The 14,159-nt window shown below is 36.0% G+C and overlaps 1 protein-coding gene across 1 annotated transcript; it reads left to right on the top strand.

Moving 5' to 3' along the window:
* The first annotated feature begins 494 nt into the window (after positions 1-494).
* LOC107003945 lies at positions 495-2,441 on the top strand. Its single transcript, XM_015202183.1, has 2 exons — positions 495-1,393; positions 1,439-2,441. Exons 1-2 carry the CDS (start codon positions 495-497, stop codon positions 2,439-2,441), a joined length of 1,902 nt encoding a protein of 633 aa, XP_015057669.1.
* Positions 2,442-14,159: the final 11,718 nt, after the last annotated feature.

Below are 14,159 nucleotides of genomic sequence, written 5' to 3'. Positions count from 1 at the left end.
TTGTGTATGTTCCCAAATGTCCACCTGTCACCTGGGTTCAAAACCCCTAAGTTTGATAAGTATGATGGACACGGTGATCCCACAGCCCATCTGAAGAGATACTGTAATCAACTTCGGGGTGCAGGGGGTAAAGAAGAATTGCTCATGGCTTATTTTGGTGAGAGCCTGACTGGTGTTGCCTCAGAATGGTTTATAGACCACGAGATTTCTCACTGGCACATATGGGATGATATGGCTCAAGATTTTGTTAGACAATTTCAGTACAATGTTGACATTATGCCAGATCGTAATACACTCTCCAATACAAGAAAAAAACCAAGCGAAAGATTCAGAGAATATGCTATCAAATGAAGGGAACAAGAAGCCCGAGTCATGCCCCCATTAAATGAGCAAGAATTGGTTGATATCTTCATAGAGGCTCAAGATCCTGACTACTTCCACCACCTCACAGCCGCAATGGGAAGACCGTTTCACACAACAATCAAAATGGGGAAATGGTCGAAAGTTGTCTCAAAACAGGAAGGATCGTGAGCCAGACAGCAATCAAAGCTACCACACAGGCCATTCAAGGTGGTTCAACAAGTTTTGGAAATCGTAAAAGGAAAGAGGAAGTTATTTCACTGGCATCAGGGTCAAGGGGAGCTCAGAGAAAGTCTAATTGCCCTTACACATCAGTTCGGAGACAACTTAGCTATCCTCAACATTACTACCCTTATGCCCCTCAATATCCAGTATCTCCATCTCCGTACACGGTCTTAAATGCTCAGTCATATGTACATCCTCCCAATCGCCCACATTTTCGGGCCCCATCTCAAGGAAACTTTCGTCCACAACGGCCACCGTATCAGGTCCCTTACAACTCTCCTCTTATGCAGAATTATGCTCAAGATAAAGCACAGAGAAAGAAATTCACTCCATTAGGAGAGTCGTACTCCAGCTTGTTTCAAAAGTTAAGAAAGATAGGAGCAATTGAGTGTATCCCACCATATTGTCTGAATCCAAATGCTCCAGGTTTCCAAGCCAATGAAAGATGTGAATACCATTCAGGAGCCCCAGGACACAACACTGATAATTGTTGGACCTTGAAGGGAGAAATAGAGAAGCTGATCGAGCATGGAGTTGTTGTTGTGACAGATGATCAAAACACTCCCAATGTGACCAATAACCCACTTCCAGCTGAAAACAACTTAGTGGGTATGGTTTGTGATGACCAAAAGTACAAACTCCTCAGCAAAATGGGAAAGTTGTTTAGGAAGATCGGAGAAAAAGACAAGTCAATGAAGAGTTTAGGACCAGTTGCATCTCTGAGTGTGGAAGGTGTCAATCTTGACACCAAAGTCTTGTGCGTCCCGGGGGTTCCAAAGGGGATTGAAGTTCGAGCAGCTATGCCAAAGTTATAAGTATCAAAAGGCTTTTCATTAACACAACATGACCAAAGTGGCTTGACCAAGTTGAAAGAGCCTATTTTTGTTAAGCCCGTTCAACAACTTCCAGTAATTGATTCAAAGGCTGTCCCTTGGAACTATAACAAAACCGCAGTAGTTTATGGAAAGGAGATTGTCGAAGAAGTTGATGAAGCGGGGGGTTTGACACGCTCTGGAAGATGTTATTCTCCAGAAGAATTAAGAAAAGGAAAGATGACTGAAAATATCCAAGTACCACTAAAGAAAGCAGTTACTGAAGAAGAAAATGTAGAATTTCTAAAAAAGCATAACGTTCCAGAATACTCTGTCGTGGAACAATTGAAGAAGACGCCTGCACAGATTTTACTGTTGTCTCTACTTTTGTACTCAGAAGAACATCATTTTGCGTTGAATAAGGTTTTGAATGAAGCACATGTGCCAAAAGAGACCACAGTAAATCAGTTGGAGAATATGACCAAACGCGTCTTCGAGTCAAACGCCATCACTTTCACTAATGATGAGTTACCCAAGAAGGGAGCTGGACACAACAAAGCTTTGCATCTCACAGTGACATGTGAAGGTTACTATGTAATGAGGGTCATGATAGATGGAGGGTCAGGGGTAGACATATATCCTCTTTCTACGCTGCAAAGCTTGAAAGTTAACACTGACAGAATTCGCCCCAGTAATGTATTTATGCGAGCTTATGACGGCTCAAGGAGGGATACCATTGGTGAAATCAAGTTAAACATGACAGTTGGGCCAGTAGTCTTTATGATTGTGTTCCAAGTAATGGATATGGAAAGATCTGATAATTTTCTACTAGGGAGGCCATGGATCCACATGGCTCGAGCCGTCCCATCAACTCTACATCAAGTTGTCAAGTTTGAATACAACAATCAGGGAATCAGTGTTCATGGGGAAGATGATTCACCTATTTATAGAGATCCATCCGTCCCATACATTGAGGCAAAGGAAGGATGTGATTCTGTTGTTTACAAGTCTTTTGAGGTTGTATCAGTCGATCGTTTTAAATAAGGAGAATCTATCATCCAATCATGTATCTCTTCTTCCGCTTCAATGGTAGCAACGACGATGCTCAAATATGGTTATCAACCCAGTAAAGGTTTGGGAGTATATTCGCAAGGAATCGTGGATCCCATTACTCTCTTAGGAAACCAAGGCACCTCTGGCCTCGGATACAAACAAAGCAAGAGAAATGGAGATAAATCTAAGAACCACAAAAGGATTGACTGGTTGTTGCCATAACTGATCCCCATATTTCTCATTCTTTTATCAAACCTCAGCGTCCAGAATTGAAAGATTGGTTCACTCTTGAAGACATTGAAGAAGTTATTGAGGATATCAGTCAGTTCTATAAATGTCGGCTTTGATAACATGACATGCATGCGGAATTCACTCCCTGATTTCAAAGAGTTGTTTATTCTTGAATCACCAAGTCAAGAGGTAGAATATGATGAAGAAGAGGCTTAGGGAAATTAATAGGGAACTGGAATGGTTTGAGCACAAACCAAAGCCTAATCTTAGTGAAACTGAGACAATCAATTTGGGAAGTTCTGAGGATGTTAAGGAAATAAAAATAAGTTTTTATATCAATCAGGGAATTAGAGAGGCAATAATACAACTTTTGTTTGAATACAAAGATGTATTTGCTTGGTCTTATGATGACATGCCACGTTTAAGTGTTGATTTAGTGGTTCATAAGTTGCCCGTTTATCCTGATTTTCCACCTGTCCAACAGAAAAGAAGGAAATTCAAACCGGACGTGAGTGAAAAAATCAAGGAAGAAATAATGAAACAACTGAATGCAAAGGTGATCCAAGTTATTCGTTACACTACTTGGTTGGCAAATGTTGTTCCTGTGCCGAAAAAGGATGGAAAGACAAGAGTTTGTGTTGACTATCAGGATTTGAACAAGGCTAGTCCAGAAGACAACTTTCCATTGCCAAATATCCACATCCTAGTTGATAATTGTGCAAAACACGAGATGCAATGTTTTGTGGACTGTTATGCGGGGTATCATCAAATCTTGATGGATGAAGAGGACGCTGAGAGAAATGCTTTCACCACTCCATGGGGAACTTATTGCTACAGGGTCATGCCATTTGGTCTTAAAAATGCTGCGGCGACTTACATGAGGGCTATGACCACCATGTTCCATGATATGATGCATAAAGAAATTGAAGTATACGTCGACGACGTAATCATCAAGTCTAAAACAGAAGTTGATCATGTGCAAGATCTGAGAAAATTCTTGGAAAGAGTGCGAAGATATGACCTCAAGCTTAATCCAGCAAAATGTGCATTCGGAGTTCCATTTGGAAAACTTCTTGGTTTTATTGTCAGTAGAAGGAGAATCGAATTGGATCCCTCCAAAATAAAAGCCATTCAAGATTTGCCATCCCCGAAAAATAAGACCGAAGTCATGAGTCTACTTGGGAGGTTGAACTACATCAGCTGGTTTATTGCTCATCTCACAACCACATGTCAGCCCATTTTCAAACTTTTGAAGAAGGATGCTGCTGTCAAATGGACAGAAGATTGTCAATGATCTTTTGAAAAAATCAAGGAGTATTTTTCCAACCCTCCCGTGTTGGTACCGCCTGAACCTGACAGGCCTCTCTTTCGATATCTTTCAGTAATAGATAATTCCTTTGGGTGTATTCTCGGTCAACATGATGCTACAAGAAGGAAGGAGCAGGCTATCTACTACTTGAGCAAGAAATTCACTAGTTATGAGGTCAAGTACACCCTTTTGGAAAGGACGTGTTGTGCCCTAACTTGGGTAGCTCAAAAGTTAAGGCATTACTTATTGTCCAACACACCTTACTTCATATCAAGGATGGATCCTTTAAAGTACATCTTTCAGAAGCCAATGCCAACTGGCAGACTCGCGAAATGGCAAATTTGCTCACTGAATTTGACATTATATATATCACTCGCACTGCAATGAAAGCCAAACTTTTGGCAGACCACTTGGCAGAGAACCCAGTCGATGGTGATTACAAACCATTGGATACATATTTTCCAGATGAAGAGATTAACTCAATTGAGGAAGTAGGTTCAAATGGAAATCAAGTCTGGCAATTGTACTTTGATGGAGCAACCAACACAAAAGGCACAGGGATTGGGGCAATTTTAACATCGCCCACAAGGCAATATTACCCTACAATAGCTCGACTTCGCTTCTTTTGTAGAAATAACACGGCTGAGTATGAAACTTGCATCATGGGTCTAAATATGGCAATAGATTTGGGTGTGCAAGAATTAATTGTGTTGGGAGATTCTGATTTGCTTATCCGACAAGCTCAAAGCGAATGGAAAACTCGAGACCTCAAGCTCCTTCCATACAGACAATGTGTGGAAGATCTCAGCAAAAGGATCATGTACGTCGACTTTAGATACATCCCCAGGTTTCATAATGATTTGGCCAATGCCTTGGCTACTTTGGCCTCAATGCTTTCCTATCCTGGAAACACTTACATCACCCCGTTAAAGATTCAAGTTCGGGACAAACATGGCTATTGTAATACAAAGGAAGCAGAACCTGATGGTGAGCCATGGTACTCAGACATCAAGAATTTTTTGAAGACAGAGAGATGCCCCGAACATGCCAACAGAAGCCAAAAAAGAACTATTAGACGTCTAGCTAATGGTTTCTTTTTTAGAGGGGATGTTTTGTATAAATGAACTCCGGATCTGAATTTATTGAGATGTTTGGATGCTGAAGAAGCTGAGAAAATTATGAATGAAGTGCACGCTGGGGTATGTGGACCACACATGAACGGATATGTCCTTGCAAAAAATATACTCCGGGCGGGGTATTATTGGCTTACCATGGAAAGGGATTTCTTTCACTTTGTGAAAAAATGTCATCAATGTCAAATCCATGGAGATATCATTCATTCACCTCATTCAGAGTTGCACCCCATGGCTGCTCCTTGGCCCTTTGTTGCATGGGGAATGGATGTAATCGGACCAATTGAGACAAAAGCCTCTAATGGACATCGATTCATTTTGGTTGCAATTGATTACTTCACCAAATGGGTGGAGGCGATAACTTTCAAAGCAGTCACTAAGAAGGCGGTCGTGGATTTTGTTCATTCAAATATTATTTGTTGATTTGGTATCCAAGAGCTATCATCACAGATAATGCTGCAAACCTCAATAGTAATCTGATGAAGGAGGTATGCGAGCAGTTCAAAATTGTGCACCACAATTCTACTCCATACCAACGAAAAGCCAACGGAGCTGTGGAGGCAGCCAATAAGAATATCAAAAAGATTTTCAGAAGGATGGTTCAAGGCACTAGACAATGGCATGAGAAGTTGCCTTTTGCACTTTTAGGATATCGCACAACAGTGCGTACCTCGATTGGTGCAACTCCTTATTTGCTGGCGTATGGAACTGAGGCTGTGATTCCAGCAGAAGTTGAAATTCTATCCCTTCGAATTATTGTCGAGGCTGAAATTGAAGATACTGAATGGGTCAAAACCCGACTAGAGCAACTCGCATTAATAGACGAGAAACGATTGACGGCTGTCTGTTTTGGTCAGCTTTATCAGTAAATGATTGACGGCTGTCTGTTTGCCCCAAATTGGCAAGGTCCATATCTTATCAAGGAAGTATTGTACAAAGGAGCCCTGCACCTTACTGATGTGGAAGGAAAAATCACGGGCATAATTGTTAATGCAGATTCAGCCAAAAGATACTACATCTGATGCATTATAAGGTTTTGCGACAAGTTTGGGGTTGAAAGAACAAATACACCTCTTCAAAAAAAAAATCTCTCATTGAAAATTGTGAACTACGTTTGACCTGATTTCGAAAGGATATGTAGGCAACCCTTTAGGGGTTCGGTCATATAAAAAAATCAGTTTTCCAGTATTTACATAAAACTGGGGCATTGTTTTAGTTTTTTTTTATATAGAATAATGTCAGATTGTAATTCTGTTTATTCTGGCAACCGACTTTTTGGTTAAAATGATATTAATCATCAATGGCAACATCGAAAAAAAAAACTTATGAGTGAAAACCCTTGGGGGTACCATAAGTAAGTAAGTAAAAAAGAGAGAGAGAGAGTCTTATCGGTGAAAATCTTCATAGGCATCATAAGACGAAAAAAATAATAAGAAAATCTTATAGGTGAAAATCCTACGGGCACCTTAAGATAAAGGGAGAGAACATCATGAATGAAATCTGCAAAGATGATCATTTCTCGACACCTCTGCATAAAGGGCACATAGATCAATTGACGATGACTCAGATTTTGAGAACTAAAAAACTCAAACGGATCAGGGGGCAAGTCCAAGTGCATGTCATGGTTCAATCAAGGTCGACATATGCCTCCAAATAAGTTCTCTTTCTCATTTTTAAAGGAATATCCTTCATTAAGTTTATAGTCTTGTTGATCCAATCTTTCCTACTCTTAAGTTTGATTTTTTTTTCTCTTTTTGATATAATCTATTGACAAAATAAAGTAAAGAGTGTAAAGCTTACTACGGGTTCCCAAAAGTAAAGCTGAGTATCTGAGTTGACAAGCCATTTAGCATGGACTAAAAACACCTCAGATCTTCACTAAAAATTCATGAAGGTCATCATTTTTTGGACATCACTCGCACCATGATATTTGGTAGTACCAAAAGATCAAGGCCCCTAGTTTACAAAGAGGGAGCTTCAAAGGTTGCTTAACCAAGGAGTTGTATTAGAGTTGGAGAAATTGGTCGTGAGTATGGTCAAGTCGTTGGAGGACCAAGGCCACAAATCAACCACCACTTTAAACTAACAATTTTCTCTTTCATTTGCTCAACACAAAAAGAAAAAAGAAATGCAGGGTCACAAGTCAAAAGGAAACATCACAAAAGGAAGATCTCCAAAGTCTTCAAATGTTTGGTGTTTCATCTCATTCTACTCGCATTTTTGCCTATCAATGCGAGAGTTTCGGGATATACGCTCCAATCTGAATTTCGTGCAATACGCACACGTCCTTTATCATGGGCAATACGTACCATCCTTTGTTCATCTGCAATACGCACCTGCCTGAATTTTGTGCAATACGCACTAATCTGAATTTCGTGCAACAAGCACACGTCCTTTATTCATGGGCAATACGCATCATCCTTTGTTCATGTGCAATACACACATGTCTGAATTTCATGCAATACGCACCAATCTCAATTTCGTGCAACAAGCACACATCCTTTATTCATGAGAAATATGCACCATCCTGTGTTCATGTGCAATACGCACCAGTCTGAATTTCGTACTATACGCATCAATCTGAATTTATGTGTAGGGAGCACCAGTCCTTATTCAAATGCAATACAGATCAATTCTCTATTCAAGGGCAATACGCACCATATGCATATATGGAGCAATACGCACAAATATTCATAGGTTATACACACCCTATTCACATTTTGGGGATACATCCAATCTTAGGACAATGCGTCTTATTTGGAACTCTCAGGGCAACACGCATCACTTAACCTATTCATTTTAGGGTTATACTTCCTAGTTCAAGATTCTCATATGTTTTCTTCTTTTATAAAGGAAATATATTCTTCATGGTTCTTCATTTTGTGATTTGAGTTTCAACAACCAACTCAAGTTAAAACATGCACTTAAGAATGATCCACCAGCCGCCAAGACAGCATGAAGATCGATCTCAAAGATAATACACATAGCAAGTGAAAGATCTAGACAAGATCCTAAGAAGATACATCAATTAGGGATCTTGTAACATTTATAATGTAGAGAGACATAGTTCTCTAACTTTTTTCTTTGTAACTATAGGCAGTAGATGATGACAAACAATATGAAGCAATCTTTTGGCCATCGTTTCTGATAGTTTCGGCTATCAAAGTTTCTAGAACTACACTGATCTGATTTCCTTTTAATTAAGGAAATGTAGGCAACCTCTGAAGCAAGGTTCGGTCATCTTTTCTAAAATGGCTTCCTCGGAGTTTGAAACAGTAAAAAATTAGCCACTTCGGTCACTTTCTTTGCTTGAAAACTCTTTATGTTTCCAAGCAAAGAGGGGCATGTTGTGAACACCTAATTTTTGACGTATTTATTTTAGTCCTATAATATTTTAGTAAGGAATTTTATTTTTATTTGTATTTTGGGTGTTTGTTTTATTATTGTATTGGCTCAAATGACCTAATTTTGTTTAAATTGGGCTGATTTAGATCAATTCTGATGGTCCAATTGATTTTGACCCGGTCAATAGAAATGGTCAAGATTGAATCTCAACAATTCATGATATTTTGATCCAAGGGATATTATTGGACCCAAACAAAAATACAAAACTCCAAAAAAATTGCATTTTTTTTTATTTTAGATTTTTTTTATATTTTTCTTCTTCCGCTAACTACCATGCCGCCGACCGGCCACCGCTGCCGCCACCACCGCCCGGTGGCCACCACCTTTTTGGCCGAAAAAATCTTTAAAATTTTACCATCTTTTCCTTTCATCCTCCTCTACCTAAATCTACAAACCTTTCATCCATATCTATAGCCAAACCCGTATATCTAAGGAAAATCAAATATGAATTTTCACTTTTTTTCCTAAGATTTATAAAGTTCCGGTCATTCCCATCCCAAACTCTTTACATAAATGTGTAGAGCTCTTCAGGGCTATCATTTGATATAAATTTTAAGTTCAAAATCTGTCAAAAAAATTTCCGGCAAAGTTTTCTGGCGACTTTNTCAACCTCCCCCCCCCCCCTAATCTTTATCCAAATTCATCATTATCTTTTTTCGTTTGACCATCTAAGTCGTTTGATGTCGGATTTGTGTTATTAATGTTCTTTAAGTTTATCATGTTGATGATTTGCTTGAAGTATTATTATTATTTATTTATTTATTTATTTCGTTTTATGTTTAGATTTTTTCATATGGCCCATCAGCTATTATTCAAACAATGAATAAAAGAAATGGGTCATCTACATGACATTTAGGCCTTTTATTTTCAGATAACCCATTAACTATTATTCAAATAATGAATAAAAGAAATGGGTCATCTAAATGATATTTGGGCCTATTATTTTTTGATGATCCATATAACTATATTCAATTAATGAATAAAGTAAATGGGTCATCTAAAAGGAAAAATGAATCATTCAATTAATCTGATTTTTCTTTAAAAAAAATAAAAAAAAAATTATTGACCATCTTGGGTGGCACCTTGGGAAACCAAAGAGTCCAATACATGCATTGGCTCTTAAGTTTTCAAGAAAAGTGGGAGGTTTAATGTTGAACACCTATTTAAACCCCCTTCTCTTTCCAAAAGAAAAAAGGAGGAAAAAAAGAGAAAAAGATAGAAAGAAATTGCAAGAAAAAAAAAACTTAAAAAAAAAATTCTTCTTCTTAAAAAAAAAGAGAAGATATTTCTCTTGGGTTGTCTTGGAAATTCAATTGAATTTGCTTCTATTATTTGCTTGTCATCAACTCTAGGTATTTCTTTTTACATTTCAATGTAATCTTGAATTAATGTTTATGTTCTTTTTATTTAGTTTTTTAAAAAAAAATTGTTGATTTTTTTTGCTAGGTTTATTATGATTCTCGTATGATTATGTTTATCCTTATGTTATTTAGTTTGTATATTTTTATTAGTTTATTCTATAGTGTTTCTCATATGATTGTGTTTATTATGATGTACATACATATTATTAATCTTATTTAGTTCAAATGTTAGCTTTAGTAAGTAAAAAAAAAAGTAAAATAAAATAAAATATAACAATCGCAATTTTTTAGGTTTTTGGTAATTTTCTTTTTGAAAAACGAACTTAAGAAAAAAATAAAAATAAAAAAATGTAAAACTAGTCATTTTTGCAAAAGGATTTAATCTGGTCATTTTTGCAACAAAAGAAAAATGTAAATTTGGTTATTTTTGCCAAAAAAATATTAATATGATCTTTTTTAAAAAAAAAATGTCTTAAATAAATATTTGAACTGACTATCAAAGTAAAAATACAAATTTGACTTAATAATCTAACAAGTTGAAAATTTGTTATTTTGCAATCTTCTATAAAATAAGTCAAGGTAGTCATTTTATATAAAAAAAAATTTACCAAATTGGTCATTTCTTAAATTTTTATCAATACAAAAAAAAAATAAAACTAGTATATCTTTAGTTTAAAAGAGTGTTTAATTGTAATTTTGTAAAAGGTTTTTTTTTTATTTTTTCTTCTTTTGTTGTCATTGTCTAGTAGTAAAACTTATTTTATTTTATTTTTGGTAAAACAATAAATATAAATGCTAGAAATTTTTTAAAAATAATAAATAAATAAATACTAATCATTTCCTGGTCTATATGTTGCACCATTTTCTTTCATGCATTTTTATCATTATTTAAAATAAATGAGTAATTAATTATTGTGTTTTTTTTCTTTAAAAAATAAAATAAAACTTCAAATACCATCATGTGTTCGGTTACGATCCTTGGTGTGTATTCTTTTCTAAAAAGAAGGGTCTTGTGTGCGGTTACGCTCTTAGGCTAATCAAATTTTTTTAAAATAGTAATTAATACAATTTTTCCCCTTTTATCCAAAATAAATAAATAAATTATTTTAGCCAAATAGAAGTTAATAAAGCGGCCGTGCTAGAACCACGGGACTCGGGGGTGCCTCATACCTTCCCTCCGGTCAATAGAATTCCTTACCCAATTTCTATTTTTCGTAGATCAAAACAAAAAAAGAGTTTTTTTAAAAAAACTAAGAACTATCTGGTGACTAGGAACACCTAAAAAACTTAAATCCAAGTGGCGACTCTACAAAAAAAAATATATATTTTAAACCCGTCATATCCTCAACAATTGTAAAAAATAAAAGATGTGTGACAGCTGGAAAACTTGTATGACTAGAGAATGGAGACATGATGCTAATAGCTATTCAAACAACGTTATCATGGGAAACCAACTGATTCAGTTCAAACCAGAGCTTCATTGAAAACAAATATTAGGCGTATATGCTGCTACCACTATTACTCTCAGGAAAAAGATCTCTTAGCAGTATTTCTACTTGGAATGTGCTTGTTCTATACCGCCTACTTATGAGTACGACTTTTTAAATTGGACATTATGGTTCAACGAATACATGTTGAGAAGTGCCAAAGACACAAATACCACTACAAGCTTTCCATATGGGTTGTTCATCTCGTTATGGAGTATGTACAGAGTTAGTGCAGGATAATGATGAACGTGGTTTGAAGACTCTTCACGATATTTAAAAGAAAGGAAACTCCACAGTCAACAAGCTGATTAAGCAAGTTGATTCTCTCAAGAGTAGAGTCCTACTCCAGTCCTATTTTTGTCTGTTAGACTGCGTATTGACAACTTTATTTCTCACAAGTGTTACTCTATTTTTATCTATTTTTCCTGTTCTATCATTATCTTGTATGTTTTTTTTTTCTGTTTAATTATTCCAAAGGGGGAGATTTTCGCTCCCACAATCTCCCCAACAAAACAGGGAAGTCATGAAGACAGGGGGAACTACAGTTCCCAATGGGATCTACACACATAAACATCACGGAAGTTTCATTGTCTCTCATATACTAAATTGTAATTAATTATCATTATAAAAAAGAGGGAGATTGTTAACTCCCATACATGCAGTTGATTTTGATAAATGACACTTAAACGATTATTCATGCTCTTCGCAAGCAAAGACATCAAAAAGAGATATGTCTTGATCCCTAAAGCAACCAAAGAAAGGAAAAAAAATAAGAGCTTCCAGGACCAATCAATAATATCTTGATTGATATGATGAAATTGAGGAATAAAATAAAGAAACAAGAATATCACCAGCTTCACCAAGAAGACTGAGTGACATGAGCAATCTGCAGCAACCATGGATATGGGTCAACATACAGTAAATCTTAATGATTGATTCAATCATCCATCATAAGGATCGCACCAATCAAGGAATAGATCGATTTACAATCTGTAGCAACCATGGAAATGGATCAACACATAATCAATCTAAAATATTGATACAATCAGCCATCATTCAAAAAAGAAAAATAACATCAGACAATCATTTAGGACAACAAGCAATTCACACTAATTATGGTGATTAGAAAAGATAACAGCTACAAAACAGAAGGCAAGATCACAAGAAGATCAACAAAGGATTCTACATCAGCATATTTTCAAGGAAATTAAATTAATTAAGGATCCAAGATTCTCAATAAAACAAACATTACAAATCCTTGGTTGAAGAAAACTCCCTTGGATTTTCTTGTTAGAGCTAAAAAACCACCGCACACTACTCATATATAAAAGAAGACTCAGACCATCAGTTGAAATCACACACTTCATTTGAACTTATATTGTAGTCTTTATTTATCTTTCATAAAACATTGTACACACTAAAGTGAACAATTGAAAAGAAAAGAGAAAGAAAGATCTTAGTGTAGGCTATACAGGTAGAGGTTGTGGCGAAGAAGAAGATCTTATTTGAATATCTGACAGGGCTCTTGATTGTAACATTTTGTAACACCCTAGTTCTCAATAAGATCTTAATGAAACCCTTGTCACCCAAGGGGACTGGACTACGCACTACATCGGTGATCCAAACCAGTATAAAAACACTTTGTGTTATTTACTTACTACAAGTTATTATTACTGTTTCTTTATTCTACTAACGTGCAGATGAGTCGACTAGTCATAACAGGAAGTCGACTAAGGAATTTTTTATTTATCCCCCCTTCTTGACTCTCAATTGATATCAGAGCAGGTCTCGCTGTTGACCCCCAATTTTGACCCTCCACAATATAAATTAATCATCGAGCTTCTTCAATTTCAAACGATTTAAAATGATTAGTTTTATAAAACAAAATAAATATAATTTGCAAGTTATTTTAAGTAGTTTCGTCACTTTTGATCATTCTTGAATAATATATGTGTTCTAGATAATTATGCATATAATTAGCATATTTCAAAATATTCTAAAATCATCTCAGAAAAGATTTTTTTTTAATCAAGTATTTTTAATTAGTTTAAGTTATGTTTATATTTTTGAATAAATTTATTTACAAGTAAATTAATTATTTTATTTTGTTAAGATCAAAGAGCTCGTGAATTAACTACATTAATTCATTTTATTTAAAATATAATCGAATTTGTAAATCAACTCAATTGGTTAACTTCTCAAATTTAAGTAGGCTAAGTTTGCAATCATTAGGCCTTTTTATTACTTACATATCAAACTCCTTCCTTACCAATAACTTCAAATCTTTCAGGCCAACTTTAGAACTTTTTCCTACAATCAGGCAGTCCAACAATCCCAATTTTCAGCCATATCTTTTTCAAACAGTAAACAGCCCAATCCCATTATTTTCCAGCATACAACACCATCCGCTCCAGCACACGTACAGTACACCAAACTACGCACTGCATTCTCTTCCTGGCCAAAAAAACCTAGAAAAGCAGAGCAAGCGAGAAAAAATGGATCGGCAGTAGCTTACAACGACCCCACTTCGCCTCTTCTTCTTCTCCACGTGAGAACTGTTGGAAAATAGCATACACAGCGGAAGCATTCCAGAATCATACATCTTGCATGAATATAAATAACAATCACAAATAGTTATCACATACAAAGTATGCTGAAAATTAACTCAGGATTACCTCTTGAAGCGTGTGCAGATATCTTGAAGTAAATCCAACTCCAGTTCTATAGTCTTCTACAGTGATCCCAATCAACAATTGAACTCTCTCAATACTTGGGTGGGCAAG

The sequence above is a fragment of the Solanum pennellii genome, chromosome 11 (genome assembly GCF_001406875.1).
Source record: "Solanum pennellii chromosome 11, SPENNV200".
Lineage (NCBI taxonomy): Eukaryota > Viridiplantae > Streptophyta > Magnoliopsida > Solanales > Solanaceae > Solanum > Solanum pennellii.
This window is presented reverse-complemented; position numbering and strand designations above follow the sequence as displayed.